At 43.6% G+C, this 22,079-nt stretch overlaps 1 protein-coding gene and 2 pseudogenes across 1 annotated transcript; all 3 read left to right on the top strand.

The window, feature by feature from the left end:
* The first annotated feature begins 1,465 nt into the window (after positions 1–1,465).
* On the top strand, positions 1,466–4,578 carry LOC143442209 (olfactory receptor 2D2-like; annotated as a pseudogene).
* A 2,440-nt stretch (positions 4,579–7,018) lies between these two features.
* On the top strand, positions 7,019–14,184 carry LOC143442369 (olfactory receptor 2A12-like). Its single transcript, XM_076934312.1, has 2 exons — positions 7,019–7,241; positions 11,066–14,184. The coding sequence occupies exons 1-2, from the start codon at positions 7,235–7,237 to the stop codon at positions 12,019–12,021; spliced, it is 963 nt and encodes a 320-aa protein (XP_076790427.1). The 5' UTR covers positions 7,019–7,234; the 3' UTR covers positions 12,022–14,184.
* Positions 14,185–18,798: 4,614 nt separating this feature from the next.
* LOC117708667 (olfactory receptor 2D2-like) lies at positions 18,799–21,377 on the top strand (annotated as a pseudogene).
* The last annotated feature ends 702 nt before the right edge of the window (positions 21,378–22,079 follow it).

Raw genomic sequence — 22,079 nt, forward strand, 5'->3', positions numbered from 1 at the left:
TGTATTGCTGGACAATGCATTGAACATGTCCAACCTTAGGGAAGCACAGCCAAGCACACACTGAAGGGCTCATTTTAATTTTCTCCCCCATTGGATCCACTCACACTTGTTAATACTAGACATGTGTTACTGCAGCCATGCTGGTAGGTGTGTGGGGATGTGAGACTGAGAAGCAGAGGTGGGCGTGGCTCTGTGGGGTTCTTCTGCAGTGTTCAGATGAGTAATGGTGCTGAGAACCTCTTAACCTCACCAGTGCCTAATAGACAGCTGCCTCTGTGACATGCCTTCAGTCGTGTTCTCTGTTCTCCTGGCGCGTCTGATGTTACGTTTGTGCTTTCTAAGTTTTTGTATAAATTTTTTGAGTACTTCTTTTTTGGTTTTCTGGCTTAGCCTGAATTTTCCCTCCACAGATAGTGGTCTTTTAAAGCATCTTTACCTTGGCTTACCCTAAACTGATAAATATATTTATCAAGTTTGATTCAAGAATTTAATTATTTTAGATCTATCACTCAAATCTACACTACACTCAGAACTGATATTTTTGTAAGGAGAGGAACCTGGAATAAAAAAAGGAATAAAGAATTTTTCTGCTTGAATCCTGGCAGGACCCACCAGCATTCCCTGGGAAGGCTACAATGTCTGCAACTGATTACATGCAAGCACATCATCATTACTCATATGACTACATGTGTGTGGGTCTGTGTCTGACTAACATAGGTTCTGTCTGCTTCATCTGTTTGTTTATTCTTTTTTTGCATATGTCTGGTGTGTATGTGTGTATGGTTGGCTGTGTGTGTGCATGCATGTGTTTGTGTGTGTGCCTGTGTTCATGGACTAACATGAGATTTTTCCTCAGTTGCTCTCATTTTATTTGTCGAAGCAGGGTCTCTCAGGTGAACCCAGTGCTCATCATTTCAGTTAGTGTCACTAGCCCACTTGCTGTGGGATCCCCTGTCTCTGACTTCCCAGAGACAGATATAGAGTGTGAGACAGCATGTGACCAGTCTTGTGTTATGTGGTGTTTCTAGTAGTTATGTGAGATGCTTTAGGTATTCAGCATGATCCCAAGCCATGACTGTCAACAGCCTTATTTGATAGATGAAGAGACTGAGGCATGGGGAGGTTCAGTAACTTGAGAAAAGTGCACAGGATCTGACCACTGAGCTCAGAACACACATATATTAGCCTTTTTTTTTATTAAATTAAAGTTTTTTTTTAAAATTTTATGTATGTGGGATTGGCCTACATGCATGTTTGTGCACCGTGTGTGTCTGGCCTATAGACATGAAAGCAGGAAGTCAGATCCCCCAGAACTAGAGTTAGACACAGCTCTGAGCTGGCTGGTCCCCTGGAAAGGCAACAGTGCTTCACCTTTGAGCATCTCCTCAGCCTGTATCTTTTTTCTGCATCTACTGTTGGTATGTGTAAGGTGACACACAGAATAATGGATTCTCTTACAGCCTCCAAAATGTGGATGATTCCAGGGCAGAACCAAAGTTGGGTTTCTGAGTTCATCCTGGTTGGCTTCTCCAGTGACCCCACGACCAATAGCATCCTCTCATTGTCTTCCTTCTCATCTACCTGAGCTCAGTCCTGGGCAATGGGCTCATCATCATGATGGTCTGCCTGGACACACAGCTGCACACTCCCATGTACTTCTTCCTCTGTACTCTCTCCCTGTTGGATATGGGCCATGTCACCACCACCATGCCCCAGATGCTGGTGCATCTTCTTGCTCACTCTCAGACCATCTCCTTTGCTGGCTGCTGGCTGCAGATGTATGTGTTTGGTGCTCTGGGTGTAACTGAGTGCACCTTCTTCGTTGTGATGGCTTATGACCGGTATGTGGCCATTTGCTATCCACTGCGCTATACCGTCATCCTCAATTGGGGCCTGTGCATAAGGTTGGCAACAGGGTCTTGGATCTGTGGTTTCTTTTCTTCTTTATTGCATACTTTCTTCACCATGAGCCTACCATATTGTGGACCTAACAGGGTCAACCACTACTTCTGTGAAGGTCCTTCAGTGCTTAGCCCTGGCTTGCATGGATACCCACCTTATTGAGATGGTGGATATGGTCTTGGGTGTTTTGATGATTATCACTCCAATCTCCCTCATTGTGGCCTCCTACATTCATATTGCCATGGCAATTCTCAAGATCAGGTCTACCCAGGGCCGCTGCAAGGCTTTCTCTACCTGTGCCTCCCACTTGACTGTGGTTACACTCTTCTATATTCCTGCTACTTACATCTACATGAGGCCCAACTCCAGCTACTCTCCGGAGCAAGGCAAGCAGATTTCCCTCTTTTACACTGCTTTTACACCCTTGTTCAACCCTGTGGTCTACAGTCTGAGAAACAAGGACATCAAGAGGGCATTTGTCAAGGTGGTGGGATATGGTAGGGTGGACTTGTGAACCAGATTGGTGAATGCTTACATGAACACTGGATTAAATGTTCAATGTTGAACACAGAAACAGCCTTTTTGTGTAAGAATAACATTGTGCTTTTCACTCAACATATGACTTAATAACTGGGGACAACCTTCCTGAAACAGAGCTTGCTGTATTGACAAAATGACTACACCATAGTTTAACAAAAAACTGTTATATTAGTGGTTCTAAATCAAAGATTCCCTTGAGGCTCACTGTTGTTAGTGGTAGATTCAAGTCTCCTTGAGTAGTCACTCTCAGATCCATCCAACAATAACAGAAGGAAGGCCATAGTGGATAAAACCTGTAACACCCAAGCTTCTCAGTACTCATCAGCCCCTCTTTGCACACATTGTTTTGATAATGAAAGCATCATGGTCCAACCTGACAAGAAGATATTGGGATTTATTTTACTTCCACAGAGAAGAAATTAAAGTCATGTGACAATGGTCTGGTACATACACTTCTGGTACATAGAAGTGAGAAATTGACTGGAGTGTTGTAGCCTGCTGTATTTTCCCAGAAGGCAACTGCATACAAGTAAGCCAGCAGGAAACATGTTAGTGATATTGTAGTAGAAACCATAGAAACTGAGATGCTGTAGACTAAGTAATACAGCCCAGGTTCTCATATTAAAATTAAAGCAATAGTGTGTGGAACAGAAGGGATACAGGCTGGAGACCAAACTTCTTGCCTAAATTCAATGTAGTCTATGATGAAGTCTGCATTGTGTGGTCAAATTGGAGTTAAGGGAGCTGGATTTTATTGCAGAAGTCCCAGCTTTTGCTGCAGGTGGCATGCAGCATCTGAAGACATTTCTCCCCTGTGACTGATGATGCTGGTGCTTTTCCACATTGAGGTGGTGGGTATCTTTTGCCTATTAGTTCCAGAGAAGCTCTTGTCTGGCCAATCAGCAAACCTCTTTGTGATTCAGGGCCTGAACTATTCTTTCCCTAATGATGTCTCCCTTCTGATTTTCTTCTTTAACCATGTTTTTTTTGGGGGGGACACTGAATACAATCCATTCACACAATTTATTATTTCTTTGTGGGTTTATGTTATGAAGGTTTTACACATCCCATGGTGGCTTGGAATTTTCAGTGTGCCTATAAACAGTCTTGAATTTCAGATGTTCCTGTCTCCACCTCCCAGTTACTTTGGTTATAGGCTTATGACACAAGACTTGCTCACGATTCACTTTTTGAGCAATGTCCTTCGTAGCATAATGTTCTCACTTTGGTGACATCCAACTCAACCATTTTTATCTCTGTCTCTTGGAATATATTCCAGGAGTCATTTCCTGATGCAAGGTCATGAAAAATTCTCCTATCTTTGAAAAGTTTCATTTACATTTTGATTCATTTTCTTGTAATTTTGTGCACACTATGTGGCCAGGGTCCAATTTCATCTTTTTGTGTGTGGATATCCATTGTCTCCTCATTGTTTGTTGACAACAGTATCTGTCTCATTGAGTTATATTTATACCCTTGATTATTATTGGTTGACAATACATATTAGTGAGTATGGTGATATGACTAACGCAATGCAATTCTGTTGTGAATTCATTTTGTGTTTGTTTACACAGTTATCCACCCTCTATCCCTCCCTCCAACCCACACATATGTCTTGCCCACAAATTTGAAGTTTTTCTATCAGTGACTATAGTCTAGATGTATTAACCAAAGTATTGTAAAGATATGTCTAGCTGGGCATTGGTGGCGCATGCCTTTAATTTCAGCACTTGGGAGGCAGAGGCAGGCGGATCTCTGAGCTCGAGGCCAGCCTGGTCTACAGAATGAGTTCCAGGACAGCCAGGGCTACACAGAGAAACCCTGTCTTGAAAAACCAAAAAAGAAAAAAGAAAAAAAGATATGTCTAAAATGCCTACTATCCTCTTCAGGTACAATGAATTCAAGGTTACTCTGAGTGTTGTCTAACTCTGATCTATGTCAGTGGTTTTTGCTTTTAAAACTTGTATCCCTGAACTTGGGCACCAAGAGGTTCTTCAGAGGCTCAAGCCTACCCTTGGTCTGACCATCAATATAAAGGCCTTACAAACCTCAATTGCTTAATCAATGTGGTTGTCAACAACACTCTTGTGTGTGTCATTACAAGATCTAGAATAAATTTAGAATTCAGTCTATTAAATTGCATATGAACCTATTGCTTGATGTCATTCTTGTTTGGTTGCCATGGCTTTGAGATGAGAAATCAGCATTCAAATCTTCTTTTTTCAAGATTGTTTTGCCTCTTGTGAGGTGCATGCAATTTACACGGATATTTGCATTCATTTAACAATTTCAAAAAAAAATGGGAGGTAACACTATGATAAAGATACATAAAATTTGTAGGGAAATTTAGGATGTCTTGGCATCTTAACCATAAAAATTCTAGTATTGAAGGGACCAGAAGGCATTACATGGCCACATGTCATCGCTGCCCATGATGACCTAGGTGTTATTTGTCATACAAGTCCCAAAGCCTGTACACAAAGGAATTGACCACAGAATGCCAGTTTGCACACACTGTTAACTCTAACAGTCCATGTAAACACAGGAAGTTTGCTTGAGAAGTTTGCCCATGTGGCTTTCTGATGCTACAATGCCTCCATAGTCTGAACCTATGGTCTTTATGGTCAGTTTCCTATAGTAGATTGAAGGGAGGCACAATCTCATCCTGGTTACAGACCATTCTGTATGATGTGCCCACTGTACCTGGAAGTGGATAACTTGAGCACTATGGTGTGTGTTGTGGATGTGACTGAGACAATCCTGAAGAGAAAGCCTTTCAGGAAACAGAACACTGTGCAGAACATTCTGCTGTACCTTGATTTGGAGGGATAAAGGCCTAACAGGTGAGGGTTAATATTGACTATTGCAATCTGCTCTGTGGTTTGGTGACATGGTCATGGATGTCTTCAGAAGGCAATTGGAAACCAGAGTGAATGAGTACAGGGAGTGAGACATAGACAGTCTTCTTAGAATTGGATGGATGAGAGCTCAGAGGCTCAATGGTTAACTGACTATGGTTATTGTGTTAATCTGACCTGTGTGAAGCTGCCCTCTTGGCTCTCTATGCCCATAGCTAAGTGCATCTCCCATATCTCCTGAGAGGAGTTTCTTTGTGCAGTCATTACTGGTTAACAGAGAAACTCAACAAATCAAAGTGCAGTGAAGTGTCTGTGGAGCACTCAGTCACAAGTCATAGATTTCTGTTACTTTCTTCTAAAAGCTGAACAACTATTGTAGAGGGGACAGTAAGACTATAGCAGCCAGAAATTGTTGAGGACTAAGGGAAAGTAATGTATTTTGGACATTAAAGGTCTCTGTACTCATATCTCACAGCAGCACAAGACTTAGTCAACAATACATTGCGGGGGGAGGGGGTTTGAGAGACCAAGGTGATCTGTGTTAGACAATTGATAGGTTTTAGGGGAGAAAGAGTCAGATTTCTTCAGTAGAGTGAAGGTATCCATGACAGAGTCAAGGTTTTAACTCAGGATACAACTCAAAGGGAGAATGTAAGAGCCAGAGATATCCTGTAAGCCCCACCTGCTCAAGGACAAGGTTATTTCCTGGGATGCTGGAAGATGTAGTTCTTACAAAGTAACAAGCCACAGTTTTGTGTTGTTTTTTTCTCCCTGAAGAAATGCGTTTGACCCACGGGCACCAGATGTGCTTGACCACATGTGGGTGGGAGGTTTGGAGGCAGGATATAAATCAAGACTAGACCCAATCCCTCATTGGACTTGATGCTAAATGCAGTAAGGTGTGGTTTTCATATTTTAAAGCCCCTGCAAATCATGACTTGGCAGCAGTCATATCCTACAAACCTGGAGGTAGATCTGGCCAGAGTTTTCTTCACCTGTCCAGGTTTAGTTAAAGCTTACTTCAAATGTGAGCCAACTTTGTGAAACTTATTTTGCACATATGAATCTCAGGGGTCCAAGTGCTCAGTGTACACACACACAATTCTCCCAGCAACCCCAGACAGGACGAGGTTACTGTTGGCAGTGTACAGAAGAGAGAGCCGAGGCAGGGCCGCAGTGAGTTTAAGTGAGAATGCTTTAGACCAAGATACATCTGGAAACCAAGTTTCATTATGGACTTAAGGGCTTATAAGTCCCTGAAGATATCCCTCACTCAACAGTTAGGGGACTGGCACTGCTGACCACCAGGGGTGACTTGTCATGGAGGACTCTTAAATGTCCATGTGGCTGCACTGGCTCAGGTCCTGAATACACAGATGGGGAAGGGATAGAACTGAAACATGGTGTCACTGGGAGTCAGTGAGTGTCAGGGCAGTGAATGAGAATGTCAGGCCTTGACTGTCTCACCTCCTTTGCCCTGAGCTGTGCATTTTCCCCAATTAGGTCCAAAATGGAGGTCAACATTTCTCCATTTGCCTGATGTTTTCTCCTGCTCTGTTCCCCAAGAGTCTCTTCCAAGGAGGTGCTTGTTGAGAGCATTCAGGGAATCCCTGCTGAGAACAGAAATGGCCCTTTCTCAACTCTCCTGGGAAGGCTAAAAGAGAAGGCAGGATCATAAAGTCATAGCAGCTTGTACCACAGGGAAAAGGTAGGCAAGTCTGAGACTCAGTTTGTTGTGCAGGTTCAGCACCTTCAGAAGACAAGCCTAGCCTGCTTGGAGACTCAGCTGGATGAACTGTCAGAAACCTTGGATATGTTCTGCAAACTGGGCTGTCTACAATATCACATCTCTGGATCCAGTTATTTAGGGGGTTTCCTGGTAGTCTCTGCCACAAGAACAAGAAGCAGCCATTCAGTGACACCTTGTTGGACCCATGAGTGGTAAGATGATCACTAGGTTGGGCTTGCTGGTGGGATGCAGGCAGCATGTGAGGCTGAAGATCAGAAGTAGCCAGACCACTCCTTTTGACTGTGTACATCTCACCATAGACCTGCGGCCCTGCCCTTCAGTGCCTGCTCTTCTTCCCTCAGTGTGGTCTACCTCACCCTTGGGTCCTTTCTCCCTTGCTCTTCATCCTCCTTCCTCCTTCATACATTTAATGTTCCTGACAGTCTGTATCCTGCCGTGCTCTATTGGGTACTAGACACATTGATGCAGTGTTGTTCTGAGCTCAAGGATCTTAAGTGAGGCTGAAAGCCCTAGCCATGAGTACAGCAGTGGGTGGTCTCTTAGAAACATTCTTTCATCAGTCAGGGGGACGGTTGGATGTGCACTTTGGTTTTGATTGTGAGATGGATCTCATGCTGCCTGGCCTGACTTTCTTGCTCTATGGGTGATGCTACACTTCAGATTCTCATTTTCAGCACTCCAAGGCTAGAATTGTATGTTTTTTTCTGAGACTGAGTATTGCTAGGTAGCCCACTGTTTTGCCCAGAACTCATAATCTGGCTGTCCTAGCATTCATAATGCCAGGACCGATGATGACATTACCAGTCTTAGTGGGATATTATAAATTAAGACACAAACAGCTGGATTGGCAAGTCCATAAAGTACTGTAGTTGACTAAGTCATTTTCTACTATCTCTGTTTATCTGCCTCTGTCTGTATCTGCTTCTCTCTTTTTGTATATTTGTTATTCAGTCAATTACTCAGTCAGTCAGTCTGTCTGTCTATCTGTCTGTCTCTCTTCCTGTTTCTGAGCCTCTGTCTTTCTGAGTCTCTTCCTTTGTCTCTGTCTTTCTCTCTCTCTCCCTCTCTCTCTCTGTCTCTCTCTCTCCATCTCTCTCTCTCTCTTACACACACACAAAGAGAGGAAGAAAAGGAATAAAAAGGAGGAGGAGAAGAAAAAGAAGGAGGAGGAGGAGAAAGAGAAGGAAAAGAAGAAAAAGAGGAAGAATAAGAGAAAGAAAGAAGGAAGAGGAGAAGGAGGAGGAGGAGAAGGAGGAGAAGAAGGAGAAGAAGAAGAAGATGGGGAGGAGGAGGAAAAGGAGGAAGAGGAGGAGGATGAATAGGAGGGGAAGAAGGCAGCTTTATCCAAAATATACTTAGCTCCAAAATGCTTAGAGTTTACCAAATCCTTTCCCATTGTTTCCTTATGCTTTTCAATACATCCCCCAGAGCCTCCCACACTCAAACATAAGGGAAATCTCATCAGGAGAGCAGATCTGTGCATAGTCATCCACCTCTGTCCTAGGAGCTCTGGTCTGTGCTCAACTAGATGGACACTGTGAAGACTTTGCCTTCATGCCCCACTTGAGAGCCTGAGTGCCTGAGCACAGAAGGCAGTGACTGAGAGCCAGGCTCTGAGGCCAGACCATCCAAACTTCAACTTCTCCCATGGTGAGCTTGTAATGTGGAACAGACTGACTTCTCTGGGCCTTGTGTTTCTACACATAGCACATGAGTAAAATCCTTCCTTCAGTGAATTGTTGTGATGTTACTCTAAAGCTAGTGGAACAGTGGCTGGAATATACCAATTACCCAAAATAAATATTAGGGTTTTTTTTATTATTACAAAAGTATGAAACCATGCATGCTGCTAAACTCTACCATAGATCATTTGTTCTTATTCCTCTGGGAATTCCGTTATTAGGAGAGGAAGGAAGACACCTCTAGGATTCTTCAGATTTTGTCTGGTTAATGAACAAGAACTATAGGATTTATCCTATCTGAGTTGGGGCTGGGAGGTGGCAGCACAGCAGGCAAGGCTTCCTGGCCAAGCAGAGTCCTGCTGTGTGGGCATCACTGTGCAGGTGTTACTTCTACTCCATAGGGAGAAGCTAGGGATGTGCGTTGTGATTTGAGAGAGGCAGAGGTGTGCAGGGTACCAGAAGCTTTTGCACAGAGACTTGAGAGTGGAGAGAGAGGGAGGGATGGAGGAGACAGGTGTGTGCCGAGGCTGAAGTCTTCAGTGAGCACAGCATTGGGCTCTACTACTGTCATTGTGGTAGGTGAGTAGTGTAGGGAGCCTCAGGGGTGACAGAAGCCTGTGTGACGGTTTACACTGTGGTCTGACAGGTCCCTCAGTCCTTATTGAGACAGCCACATGGCAGAAATGCCCTTTACATTCCTCTACAAATGATCCTTTGTACGAATTTCTAGACCTTTCTTTTCTCATACTGGGTTGTTCAATGATTTCTTTTCCTCCAGGGAAAGTACTTTATTGTGCCCTCTTAAAGAAATCTTTTCTTACCCCCTAAGTATAAAATAGTCCTTTGGTTTTGATTCTAAAATTTGGTTGTTTTATACCTACAGTTTAAACCAGTGGTAGACCTGGAATGGACTGTTGTGTGTGCAGAGGGAGGAGGGCATGATATGGAAAGGAGAGTTTTGTGCGTGAATACACACATCATCCACCAGCATCTGTTGGAGACATTATGGTGTCCAGTCCACTGTAGAATGCCTTCCACCAAAACCCATTTGACTATGTGTGGGGGGGCCTGTGTCTGATATTTTTCTGTTCTGCTGTTCTCTTTGTTAATTCTTTGTTTAAAAATGGTGTGTGTGTGTGTGTGTGTGTGTGTGTGTGTGTGTGTGTGTGTCTGTGTGCTTGATGATGGCCCCTTCCCACAGCACATGAGGGAATCAGTCTTCCCCTTCCACCTTGTAGCTTCATGGATTGTACTGGGACCATAAGGCTTGGCCTCAGGCCAACTTCCCTAATGAGCCATGTTCTCATCCCTCATTGATTTTATTTTTAGTGCTAGAAAGTAGCTACTTTATAGTGACTCATATAGAAGCACAGGTTAGCTTCAAACTCATTATGTATCCTAGGCTACATAAGAACTCCTGATTGTCCTTCCTCTACCTCGTCATGTGCTGGGATGGCAGATGCATCGCCACCTTATAGAACCTGTGTAATTTTGACAGAGACTCAGAGTCTAATGAAGAGGCTGCTGCAAAAGAATGAGCAGCCTGTAAGTAGACAACATCTGACAGAGTTTTCATGAAGTGTCCACCATGAAGGAAAAACATTGCCTGGACTATGGCCAGGGCTGAACTGTAGAGACAGCTGACAGGGAGCTATAGGCAGCCTGCTGGAAGTGCCCATGAGGATAGTTGCTGTGGGGAATGGGGGGACAGTGTGGCACTTGTCATGCTGGGTGTTGGTCTAGTGAGACCATGGAAGTGAACAGTGGCAGTCCTGACATGCCCACTAGCTTTCAATACCAGGGAGGAAGGACTCATAGCAGCTACAGATCTGTCCAGTACTTGGTGCAGTTCAGTGCCTCTCATTGGCCTCTGTGGATGAAGCCTCAGGTTGCACTAGCTGGTCAGGAAGAAAGGATTCCTTCGTGTGAGGATAGGCACCTTATACACAGGACAGACACAGGTTCTAGAGAGTGGATGACCACTTCAGGTTTTCTGAGGCACCTACTGCTGGCTGGGTGAGAGACTAATAATGTACACTATGTGGTGGAATGAGAGTATGAGACAGTCTAGGACATTCCATGTCTTATGTGGTATTTTCAGAGTTAGGTGACATACTTTAAATAGTTACAACATTCTCAGGCTGTGAGTGTCATGAGCTTCATTTTATAGACGAAGAGACTGAGGCATTGAGGGGTTAAGGAATTTGGGGAGACTGTACAGAAACTGAGCAGTGTGGCCAGAATAACCACCCAGCATTCCTACCTCTGTAGATTCCATCTTTCTGGGCTACCAGGCATCTGATGTTACATAAATGGGTGGAATTCTTTTACAGACCTTGTGTTTTGGAAGATTCCAGGGCAGAATCAAAGTTGGGTTTCTGAGTTCATCCTGGTTGGCTTCTCCAGTGACCACACGACCAACAGCATCCTCTTCATTGTCTTCCTTCTCATCTATCTGAGCTCAGTCCTGGGCAACGGGCTCATCATCATGCTGGTCTGCCTGGACACACAGCTGCACACTCCCATGTACTTCTTCCTCTGTACCCTCTCCCTGTTGGATATGGGCTATGTCACCACCACCATGCCCCAGATGTTGGTGCATCTTCTTGCTCACTCTCAGACCATCTCATTTGCTGGCTGCTGGCTGCAGATGTATGTGTTTGGTGCTCTGGGTGTAACTGAGTGCACCTTCTTCGTTGTGATGGCTTATGACCGATATGTGGCCATTTGCTATCCACTGCGCTATACCGTCATCCTCAATTGGGGCCTGTGCATAAGGTTGGCAACAGGGTCTTGGATCTGTGGTTTCTTTTCTTCTTTATTGCATACTTTCTTCACCATGAGTCTGCCATATTGTGGACCTAACAGGGTCAACCACTACTTCTGTGAAGGTCCTTCAGTGCTTAGCCTGGCTTGCATGGATACCCACCTCATTGAGATGGTGGATATGGTCTTGAGTGTTTTGATGATTATCACTCCAATCTCCCTCATTGTGGCCTCCTACATTCATATTGCCATGGCAATTCTCAAGATCAGGTCTACCCAGGGCCGCTGCAAGGCTTTCTCTACCTGTGCCTCACACCTGACTGTGGTTACACTCTTCTATATTCCTGCTACTTACATCTACATGAGGCCCAACTCCAGCTACTCTCCGGAGCAAGGCAAGCAGATTTCCCTCTTTTACACTGCTTTTACACCCTTGTTCAACCCTGTGGTCTACAGTCTGAGAAACAAGGACATCAAGAGGGCATTTGTCAAGGTGGTGGGATATGGTAGGGTGGACTTGTGAACCAGATTGGTGAATGCTTACATGAACACTGGATTAAATGTTCAATGTTGAACACAGAAACAGCCTTTTTTTGTATAAGAATAACATTGTGCATTTCACCCAACATATGACTTAATAACTGGGGACAACCTTCCTGAAACAGAGCTTGCTGTATTGACAAAATGACTACACCATAGTTTAACAAAAACTGTTATATTAGTGGTTCTAAATCAAAGATTCCCTCGGGGCTCACTGTTGTTAGTGGTAGATTCAAGTCTCCTTGAGTAGTCACTCTCAGATCCATCCAACAATAACAGAAGGAAAGCCATAGTGGATAAAACCTGTAACACCCAAGCTTCTCAGTACTCATCAGCCCCTCTTTGCACACATTGTTTTGATAATGAAAGCATCATGGTCCAACCTGACAAGAAGATATTGGGATTTATTTTACTTCCACAGAGAAGAAATTAAAGTCATGTGACAATGGTCTGGTACATACACTTCTGGTACATAGAAGTGAGAAATTGACTGGAGTGTTGTAGCCTGCTGTATTTTCCCAGAAGGCAACTGCATACAAGTAAGCCAGCAGGAAACATGTTGTTAGTGATATTGTAGTAGAAACCATAGAAACTGAGATGCTGTAGACTAAGTAATACAGCCCAGGTTCTCATATTAAAATTAAAGCAATAGTGTGTGGAACAGAAGGGATACAGGCTGGAGACCAAACTTCTTGCCTAAATTCAATGTAGTCTATGATGAAGTCTGCACTGTGTGGTCAAATTGGAGTTAAGGGAGCTGGATTTTATTGCAGAAGTCCCAGCTTTTGCTGCAGGTGGCATGCAGCATCTGAAGACATTTCTCCCCTGTGACTGATGATGCTGGTGCTTTTCCACATTGAGGTAGTGGGTATCTTTTGCCTATTAGCTCCAGAGAAGCTCTTGTCTGGCCAATCAGCAAACCTCTTTGTGATTCAGGGCCTGAACTATTCTTTCCCTAATGATGTCTCCCTTCTGATTTTCTTCTTTAACCATGTTTTGGTGGGGGGGGGGACACTGAATACAATCCATTCACACAATTTATTATTTCTTTGTGGGTTTATGTTATGAAGGTTTTACACATCCCATGGTGGCTTGGAATTTTCAGTGTGCCTATAAACAGTCTTGAATTTCAGATGTTCCTGTCTCCACCTCCCAGTTACTTTGGTTATAGGCTTATGACACAAGACTTGCTCACGATTCACTTTTTGAGCAATGTCCTTCGTAGCATAATGTTCTCACTTTGGTGACATCCAACTCAACCATTTTTATCTCTGTCTCTTGGAATATATTCCAGGAGTCATTTCCTGATGCAAGGTCATGAAAAATTCTCCTATCTTTGAAAAGTTTCATTTACATTTTGATTCATTTTCTTGTAATTTTGTGCACACTATGTGGCCAGGGTCCAATTTCATCTTTTTGTGTGTGGAATCCATTGTCTCCTCATTGTTTGTTGACAACAATACTTGTCTCATTGAGTGATATTTACACCCTTGATTATTATTGGTTGACAATACATATTAGTGCTTATGGTGATATGACTAACGTAATGCAATTCTGTTGTGACTCCATTTTGTGTTTGTTTACACAGTTATCCACCCTCTATCCCTCCCTCCAACCATCACATGTTTTGCCCACAAATTTGAAGTTTTTCTATCAGTGACTATAGTCTAGATGTATTAACCAAAGTATTGTAAAGATATGTCTAGCTGGGCATTGGTGGCGCATGCCTTTAATTTCAGCACTTGGGAGGCAGAGGCAGGCGGATCTCTGAGCTCGAGGCCAGCCTGGTCTACAGAATGAGTTCCAGGACAGCCAGGGCTACACAGAGAAACCCTGTCTTGAAAAACCAAAAAAGAAAAAAGAAAAAAAGATGTCTAAAATGCTTACTATTCTCTTCAGGTACAATGAATTCAAGGTTACTCTGAGTGTTGTCTAACTCTGATCTATGTCAGTGGTTTTTGCTTTTAAAACTTGTATCCCTGAACTTGGGCACCAAGAGGTTCTTCAGAGGCTCAAGCCTACCCTTGGTCTGACCATCAATATAAAGGCCTTACAAACCTCAATTGCTTAATCAATGTGGTTGTCAACAACACTCTTGTGTGTGTCATTACAAGATCTAGAATAAATTTAGAATTCAGTCTATTAAATTGCATATGAACCTATTGCTTGATGTCATTCTTGTTTGGTTGCCATGGCTTTGAGATGAGAAATCAGCACTCAAATCTTTTTTCAAGATTGTTTTGCCTCTTGTGAGGTGCATGCAATTTACACAGATATTTGCATTCATTTAGCAATTTCAAAAAAAATGGGAGGTAACACTATGATAAAGGTGCATAAAATTTGTAGGAAAATTTAGGCTGTCTTGGCATCTTAACCATAAAAATTCTAGTATTGAAGGGACCAGAAGGCATTATATGGCCACATGTCATCGCTGCTCATGATGACCTAGGTGTTATTTGTCATACAAGTCCCAAAGCCTGTACACAAAGGAATTGACCACAGAATGCCAGTTTACACACACTGTTAACTCTAACAGTCCATGTAAACACAGGAAGTTTGCTTGAGAAGTTTGCCCATGTGGCTTTCTGATGCTACAATGCCTCCATAGTCTGAACCTATGGTCTTTATGGTCAGTTTCCTATAGTAGATTGAAGGGAGGCACAATCTCATGCTGGTTACAGACCATTCTGTATGATGTGCCCACTGTACCTGGAAGTGAATAACTTGAGCACTATGGTGTGTGTTGTGGATGTGACTGAGACAATCCTGAAGAGAAAGCCTTTCAGGAAACAGAACACTGTGCAGAACATTCTTGATTTGGAGGGATAAAGGCCTAACAGATAAGGGTTAATATTGACTATTGCAATCTGCTCTGTGGTTTGGTGACATGGTCATGGATGTCTTCAGAAGGCAATTGGAAACCAGAGTGAATGAGTACAGGGAGTGAGACATAGACAGTCTTCTTAGAATTGGATAGATGAGAGCTCAGAGGCTCAGTGGTTAACTGACTATGGTTATTGTGTTAATCTGACCTGTGTGAAGATGCCCTCTTGGCTCTCTATGCCCATAGCTAAGTGCAACTCCCATATCTCCTGAGAGGAGTTTCTTTGTGCAGTCATTACTGGTTAACAGAGAAACTCAACAAATCAAAGTGCAGTGAAGTGTCTGTAGAGCACTCAGTCACAAGTCATAGATTTTGGTTACTTTCTTCTAAAAGCTGAAAGACTATTGTAGAGGGGACAGTAAGACTATAGCAGCCAGAAATTGTTGAGGACTAAGGCAAAGCAATGTATTTTGGACATTAAAGGTCTCTGTACTCATATCTCACAGCAGCACAAGACTTAGTCAACAATACGTTGGTGGGGTTGGAGAGACCAAGGTGATCTGTGTTAGACAATTGATAGGTTTTAGGGGAGAAAGAGTCAGATTTCTTCAGTAGAGTGAAGGTATCCATGACAGAGTCAAGGTTTTAACTCAGGATACAACTCAAAGGGAGAATGTAAGAGCCAGAGATACCCTGTAAGCCCCACCTACTCAAGGACAAGGTTATTTCCTGGGATGCTGGAAGATGTAGTTCTTACAAAGTAACAAGCCACAGTTTTGTGTTGTTTTTTTCTCCCTGAAGAAATGCGTTTGACCCACGGGCACCAGATGTGCTTGACCACATGTGGGTGGGAGGTTTGGAGGCAGGATATAAATCAAGACTGGACCCAATCCCTCATTGGACTTGATGCTAAATGCAGTAAGGTATGGTTTTCACATTTTAAAGCCCCTGCAAATCATGACTTGGCGGCAGTCATATCCTACAAACCTGGAGGTAGATCTGGCCAGAGTTTTCTTCACCTGTCCAGGTTTTAGTTAAAGCTTACTTCAAATGTGAGCCAACTTTGTGAAACTTATTTTGCACATATGAATCTCAGGGGTCCAAGTGCTCAGTGTACGCACACACAATTCTCCCAGCAACCCCAGACAGGACGAGGTTACTGTTGGCAGTGTACAGAAGAGAGAGCCAAGGCAGGGCCGCAGTGAGTTTAAGTGAGAATTTTTTAGACCAAGATACATCTGGAAACCAAGTTTCATTATGGACTTAAAGGCTTATAAGTCCCTGAAGATATCCCTCACTCAACAGTTAGGGGACTGGCACTGCTGACCACCAAGGGTGACTTGTCATGGAGGACTCTTAAATGTCCATGTGGCTGCCCTGGCTCAGGTCCTGAATACACAGATGGGGAAGGGATAGAACTGAAACATGGTGTCACTGGGAGTCAGTGAGTGTCAGGGCAGTGAATGAGAATGTCAGGCCTTGACTGTCTCACCTCCTTTGCCCTGAGCTGTGCATTTTCCCCAATTAGGTCCAAAATGGAGGTCAACATTTCTCCATTTGCCTGATGTTTTCTCCTGCTCTGTTCCCCAAGAGTCTCTTCCAAGGAGGTGCTTGTTGAGAGCATTCAGGGAATCCCTGCTGAGAACAGAAATGGCCCTTTCTCAACTCTCCTGGGAAGGCTAAAAGAGAAGGCAGGATCATAAAGTCATAGCAGCTTGTACCACAGGGAAAAGGTAGGCAAGTCTGAGACTCAGTTTGTTGTGCAGGTTCAGCACCTTCAGAAGACAAGCCTAGCCTGCTTGGAGACTCAGCTGGATGAACTGTCAGAAACCTTGGATATGTTCTGCAAACTGGGCTGTCTACAATATCACATCTCTGGATCCAGTTATTTAGGGGGTTTCCTGGTAGTCTCTGCCACAAGAACAAGAAGCAGCCATTCAGTGACACCTTGTTGGACCCATGAGTGGTAAGATGATCACTAGGTTGGGCTTGCTGGTGGGATGCAGGCAGCATGTGAGGCTGAAGATCAGAAGTAGCCAGACCACTCCTTTTGACTGTGTACATCTCACCATAGACCTGCGGCCCTGCCCTTCAGTGCCTGCTCTTCTTCCCTCAGTGTGGTCTACCTCACCCTTGGGTCCTTTCTCCCTTGCTCTTCATCCTCCTTCCTCCTTCATACATTTAATGTTCCTGACAGTCTGTATCCTGCCGTGCTCTATTGGGTACTAGACACATTGATGCAGTGTTGTTCTGAGCTCAAGGATCTTAAGTGAGGCTGAAAGCCCTAGCCATGAGTACAGCAGTGGGTGGTCTCTTAGCAACACTCTTACACTCTTTCATCAGTCAGGGGGACGGTTGGATGTGCACTTTGGTTTTGATTGTGAGATGGATCTCATGCTGCCTGGCCTGACTTTCTTGCTCTATGGGTGATGCTACACTTCAGATTCTCATTTTCAGCACTCCAAGGCTAGAATTGTATGTTTTTTTTCTGAGACTGAGTATTGCTAGGTAGCCCACTGTTTTGCCCAGAACTCATAATCTGGCTGTCCTAGCATTCATAATGCCAGGACCGATGATGACATTACCAGTCTTAGTGGGATATTATAAATTAAGACACAAACAGCTGGATTGGCAAGTCCATAAAGTACTGTAGTTGACTAAGTCATTTTCCACTATCTCTGTTTATCTGCCTCTATCTGTATCTGCTTCTCTCTTTTTGTATATTTGTTATTCAGTCAATTACTCAGTCAGTCAGTCTGTCTATCTCTCTGTCTGTCTCTCTTCCTATTTCTGAGCCTCTGTCTTTCTGAGTCTCTTCCTTTGTCTCTGTCTTTCTCTCTGTCTCTCTCTCTGTGTCTCTATCTTACAACCCCCCCCCCACACACACAAAGAGGGAAAGAGAGGAAGAAGAGGAATAAAAAGGAGGAGGAGAAGGAGAAGAAGGAGGGGAGAAAGAGGAGAAGAAGAAAAAGAAGAAGAAAAAGAAGAAGAAAAAGAAGAAGAAGAAGAAGAAGAAGAAGAAGAAGAAGAAGAAGAAGAAGAAGAAGAAGAAGAAGAAGAAGAAGAAGAAGAAGAAGAAGAAGTGGAGGAGGAGGAGGAGTAAGAAGAAGAAGGCTTTTGCCACAACATACGTAGCTCCAGAATACTTACAATTTACCAAATCCCTTTCCATTGTTTCCTTCTCCATTTCTTTTTTCTTTTTTCTTGGATATTTTATTTATTTACATTTCAGATGTCATCCCCTTTCCCCTTCCACCAAGAAACCCCATATCTTATCTCCTCTCCTCATTTTTGTTTTTATACCATTTTAATTACATGCAAGTATTAAGGTCAGTTCTAGGTTGAGGGTCTAGCAATACAATAGTTGCAAATAGTCAAGGAACAAGCAAGACAATAAACACAAATAGTCAAGGAACAGGCAAGGCATTAAATAATGTCCCAGGATTACTCCGGTGATCACTGTGTCTAAGGCTTATCAGGATGACCAAAATATCTGAGCCTACTTCCCTGTCCTAGCCCAAAGTCATTTTCATGTCTGAAGCCTACTTCTTTGTTCCATCCTAATATTTAGATTCTTACATGAAATTATTTCTTTGTTCTATCCTAATGTCAGATTCTAAGCCCACTTCCTTGTCCTTGGGCAATGCCATATTCATGCCAAGCAGCCGACTTCCTTGTTCTTGGCCAGGCAGGAAAGCAAACACAACCACCAGGCTCTACCTGTTGGCTGCAGGATTGTGCACAGTGAAGGTTCTAAAAATTCAGAAAATTGCTTTTTTTTTTCTTTGCTTACCCAAGACAAAAAAGCATAGATGTTAGGGAATGGTGTGGAAGGGAAGAAACAGGATAGCTGAGGCAAACTTTTATTTATTTATTTTTCAAAATACAGTGCCTCATGTAGCTTAGGTTAACTTCAAACTCATTATGTAGCCTAGCCTACACAGGAACTCTTGATTGTCCTTCCACTACCTGTCAAGTGCTGGGATGACAGGCGCGTCACCACCTCATAGAACTTGTGTAATCCGGACAGAGATCCAGACTTCAGTGAAAAGGCTATTAAATAAACAATGTGCAGCCTGTGAGTGGACACCACCTGACAGAGTTTGCACAAATGTAGGGAAAACATTGCCTGGACTGTGGCTGGGGCTGGTCTGTAGACACAGCTGACAGGGAGCTATAGGCAGCCTGCTGAAAGTGCCAGGAATATAGTTGCTGTGGGGAGAGGGGGGAAAGTGTGGCACTTGTCATGCTGGGTGTTGGTCCAGTGAGACCATGGAGGTGAGGACTGCCAGTCCTGACACATCTACTGGCTTTCATGACCAGAGAGAGAGGACTTAAGTCCAGGAAGGAAAGATTCGAAGCAGCAGCTGCAGAAGGGCCATCCTGTACTATTTGAAGCCCAGAGCCTTCCATTGCCCTCTGTGGATGAAGCCTCAGGTTGCACTAGCTGGTCAGAAAGAAAGGATTCCATGGTGTGAGGAAAGACCACATATACACAGAACATAAGCTTGATGTTGATGGCCATTTCAGGTCTTCTGAGGCACCTATTGCTGGCTGGGTGAGAGACTAATGTACACTATGGGGTGGTGCCATACTTGGGAGGCAGAAGCAGGCGGATTTCTGAGTTCAAGGCCAGCCTGGTCTACAGAGTGAGTTCCAGGCCAGTCATGGTTATACAGAGAAATCCTGTCTCAAAAAAAAAAAAAACCCAAACAAACAAACAAAAAGATAGAGAGTATGAGACAGTCTAGGACATCCCATGTGTTATGTGGTGCTTCCAGAGTTATGTGAGATACTTTGAATATTCACAATAATCTCAGGCTGTGAGTGTCATCAGCTTCATTTTATAGATGAAGAGACTGAGGCACTGAGGGATTAAGCAACTTGGGAAGAGTGTACAGAAACTGAGAAGAATGCTCAGAATACCACCAGAGACTTTCTGCCTCTGTAGATGCTATCTTTCTGGGCTACCATGTATCAGATGTTACATAGATGGCTGGGATTTTCTTACAGACCCCATACTTTGGATGATTCCAGAACAGAACCAAAGTTGGGTTTCTGAGTTCATCCTGATTGGCTTCTCCAGTGACCCCACAACCAACAGCATCCTCTTCATTGTCTTTCTTCTCATCTACCTAAGCTCAGTCCTGGGCAACAGGCTCATCATCATGCTGGTCTGCCTGGACACACAGCTGCACACTCCCATGTACTTCTTCCTCTGTACCCTCTCTCCCTGTTGGATATGGGCTATGTCACCACCACCATGCCCCAGATGCTGGTGCATCTTCTTGCTCACTCTCAGACCATCTCCTTCACGGACTGTTGGCTATAGATGTATGTGTTTGGTGCCCTGGGTACTTCTGAAAGCATTCTCTTTGTTGTGATGGTTTATGACCTATATGTGGCCATTTGCTATCCACTTCATTATAATGTCATCCTCAATTGGAGCCTGTGTATATGGTTGGCATCTGGGACCTGTGTCTGTGGTTTCCTCTCTGCTCTGTTACATACATTCTTCACCATGAGTCTGTCATATTGTGGGCCCAACAGAGTCAACCACTACTTCTGTGAAGGTCCTTCAGTACGTAGCTTGGCTTGCATGGATACCCACCTCATTGAGATGGTGGACTTTGTGTTGAGTGTCTTTTTGGTTCTTGTTCCAATCTCCCTCATTGTGGCCTCCTACATTCATATTGCCATGGCAATTCTCAAGATCAAGTCTACCCAGGGCTGCTGCAAGGCTTTCTCTACCTGTGCCTCCCACCTGACTGTGGTCACATCCTTCTATGCTCCAGCCACTTACATCTACATGAGGCCCAACTCCAGCTGCTCCCCTGAGCAAGACAAGCAGATCTCAGTGTTTTACAATGTCTTTACAGCCTTGCTCAACCCTGTTGTCTACAGTCTGAGAACAAGGACATTAAGAGAGCATTTCTCAAGGTGATGGGACGTGGTAGGGTGGACTTATGAACCAGGATCCTGGGAAGCTGTAGTTAGAGTATTCACTATTGAAGAAAAGGACAGTGTCTTTATTATCTAAAGCTGATTTGTGCATTTGATCCATTGTAGTACTTAGTAATTAGGACAAAAGAGCATAAAATTAAGATTGTTGACTTGACAGACAGACTACATAAGGTACAATTCCAAACACCTCAGTGATCTTGCTGGATCATAACTGCCATGGTTCATCTATTGCTCATGTTTGTAGCTGTAGAATGTGAATGACCTACTGGGCTCTCATCTCCATCTTGACCCTTACATACATCCTGTCATCATATACCAGAAAGAAAGGAACAGTGGACAAACTCACAATGACTCAGCTTCTCAAGAGTGGCTTGATTCTCTTTCCACATATTCTTTTAGCCACAGCAAGAAGTATGGTCCAGCCTGGTAGCAGCAGGAGGGAAGATTTTTATCTATAGATACATAATTCAATTTATAGGTGTTAGGTTAGAGTGTGTGAAGATGTGTCCTTGTATATCCAATTGTTTGTTCTGAACCAGCAGAGAACTAAATACTGACATGATCTTAGTTGGTATTGTTATTTCTATGGCTCATCACTTGTCTCATACATTGTAAATATCCATTCTTCCTCATCTCCATAAGGTAATCCAGAGCTGTATCTGATTGGCTGTAATAAATACCTGATGTCCAATACTGAGACAGCAAGAGGAGAACAATACTTCCGGGGGGGGGGGGATACTGAGTCAAGGAACAAGGATGTGACTGGATGGAGGGAACAGAGTGGAGCAGAGAGGTAGTGCTAGCCACTTTTTGATTATAAAAGCCAGGATTATTTGGGCTAAGTTTAGAGTAGTCAGGCAACTGTCAAGCAAAAGGCCTATTCAAATATTCAAATATTCAAAAATCCTGTGTCATTATTTATATTACCCAGGAATCCAATATAGTCCCAGTATAATTTGGCCATGGTCTGATATATATTGTTTTCTCTACCTAGAAGGTAGCATGTAACATGGTATAGTTCACAGAAAACAATAGCATGCCTATAAGCCAACACGGAATGTTAACTGTAGATAGCACTATACTAGAGACAGCAGAAGGCTGAGGCACTGTGTGTAAGTAGCAGTGTGGAGAGCTCTTGGGGCCACTTCTAGAAACTTGACAGGAATTTGACATTGGGCCAGGACACAGAAGTAAGTAAGATCAGGCAGGAATCTGACTAGAACAAAGAAGTGGGCTTGAGGCAAAAATTTGAC

The sequence above is a fragment of the Arvicanthis niloticus genome, chromosome 5, assembly GCF_011762505.2.
Source record: "Arvicanthis niloticus isolate mArvNil1 chromosome 5, mArvNil1.pat.X, whole genome shotgun sequence".
Taxonomy (NCBI): domain Eukaryota; kingdom Metazoa; phylum Chordata; class Mammalia; order Rodentia; family Muridae; genus Arvicanthis; species Arvicanthis niloticus.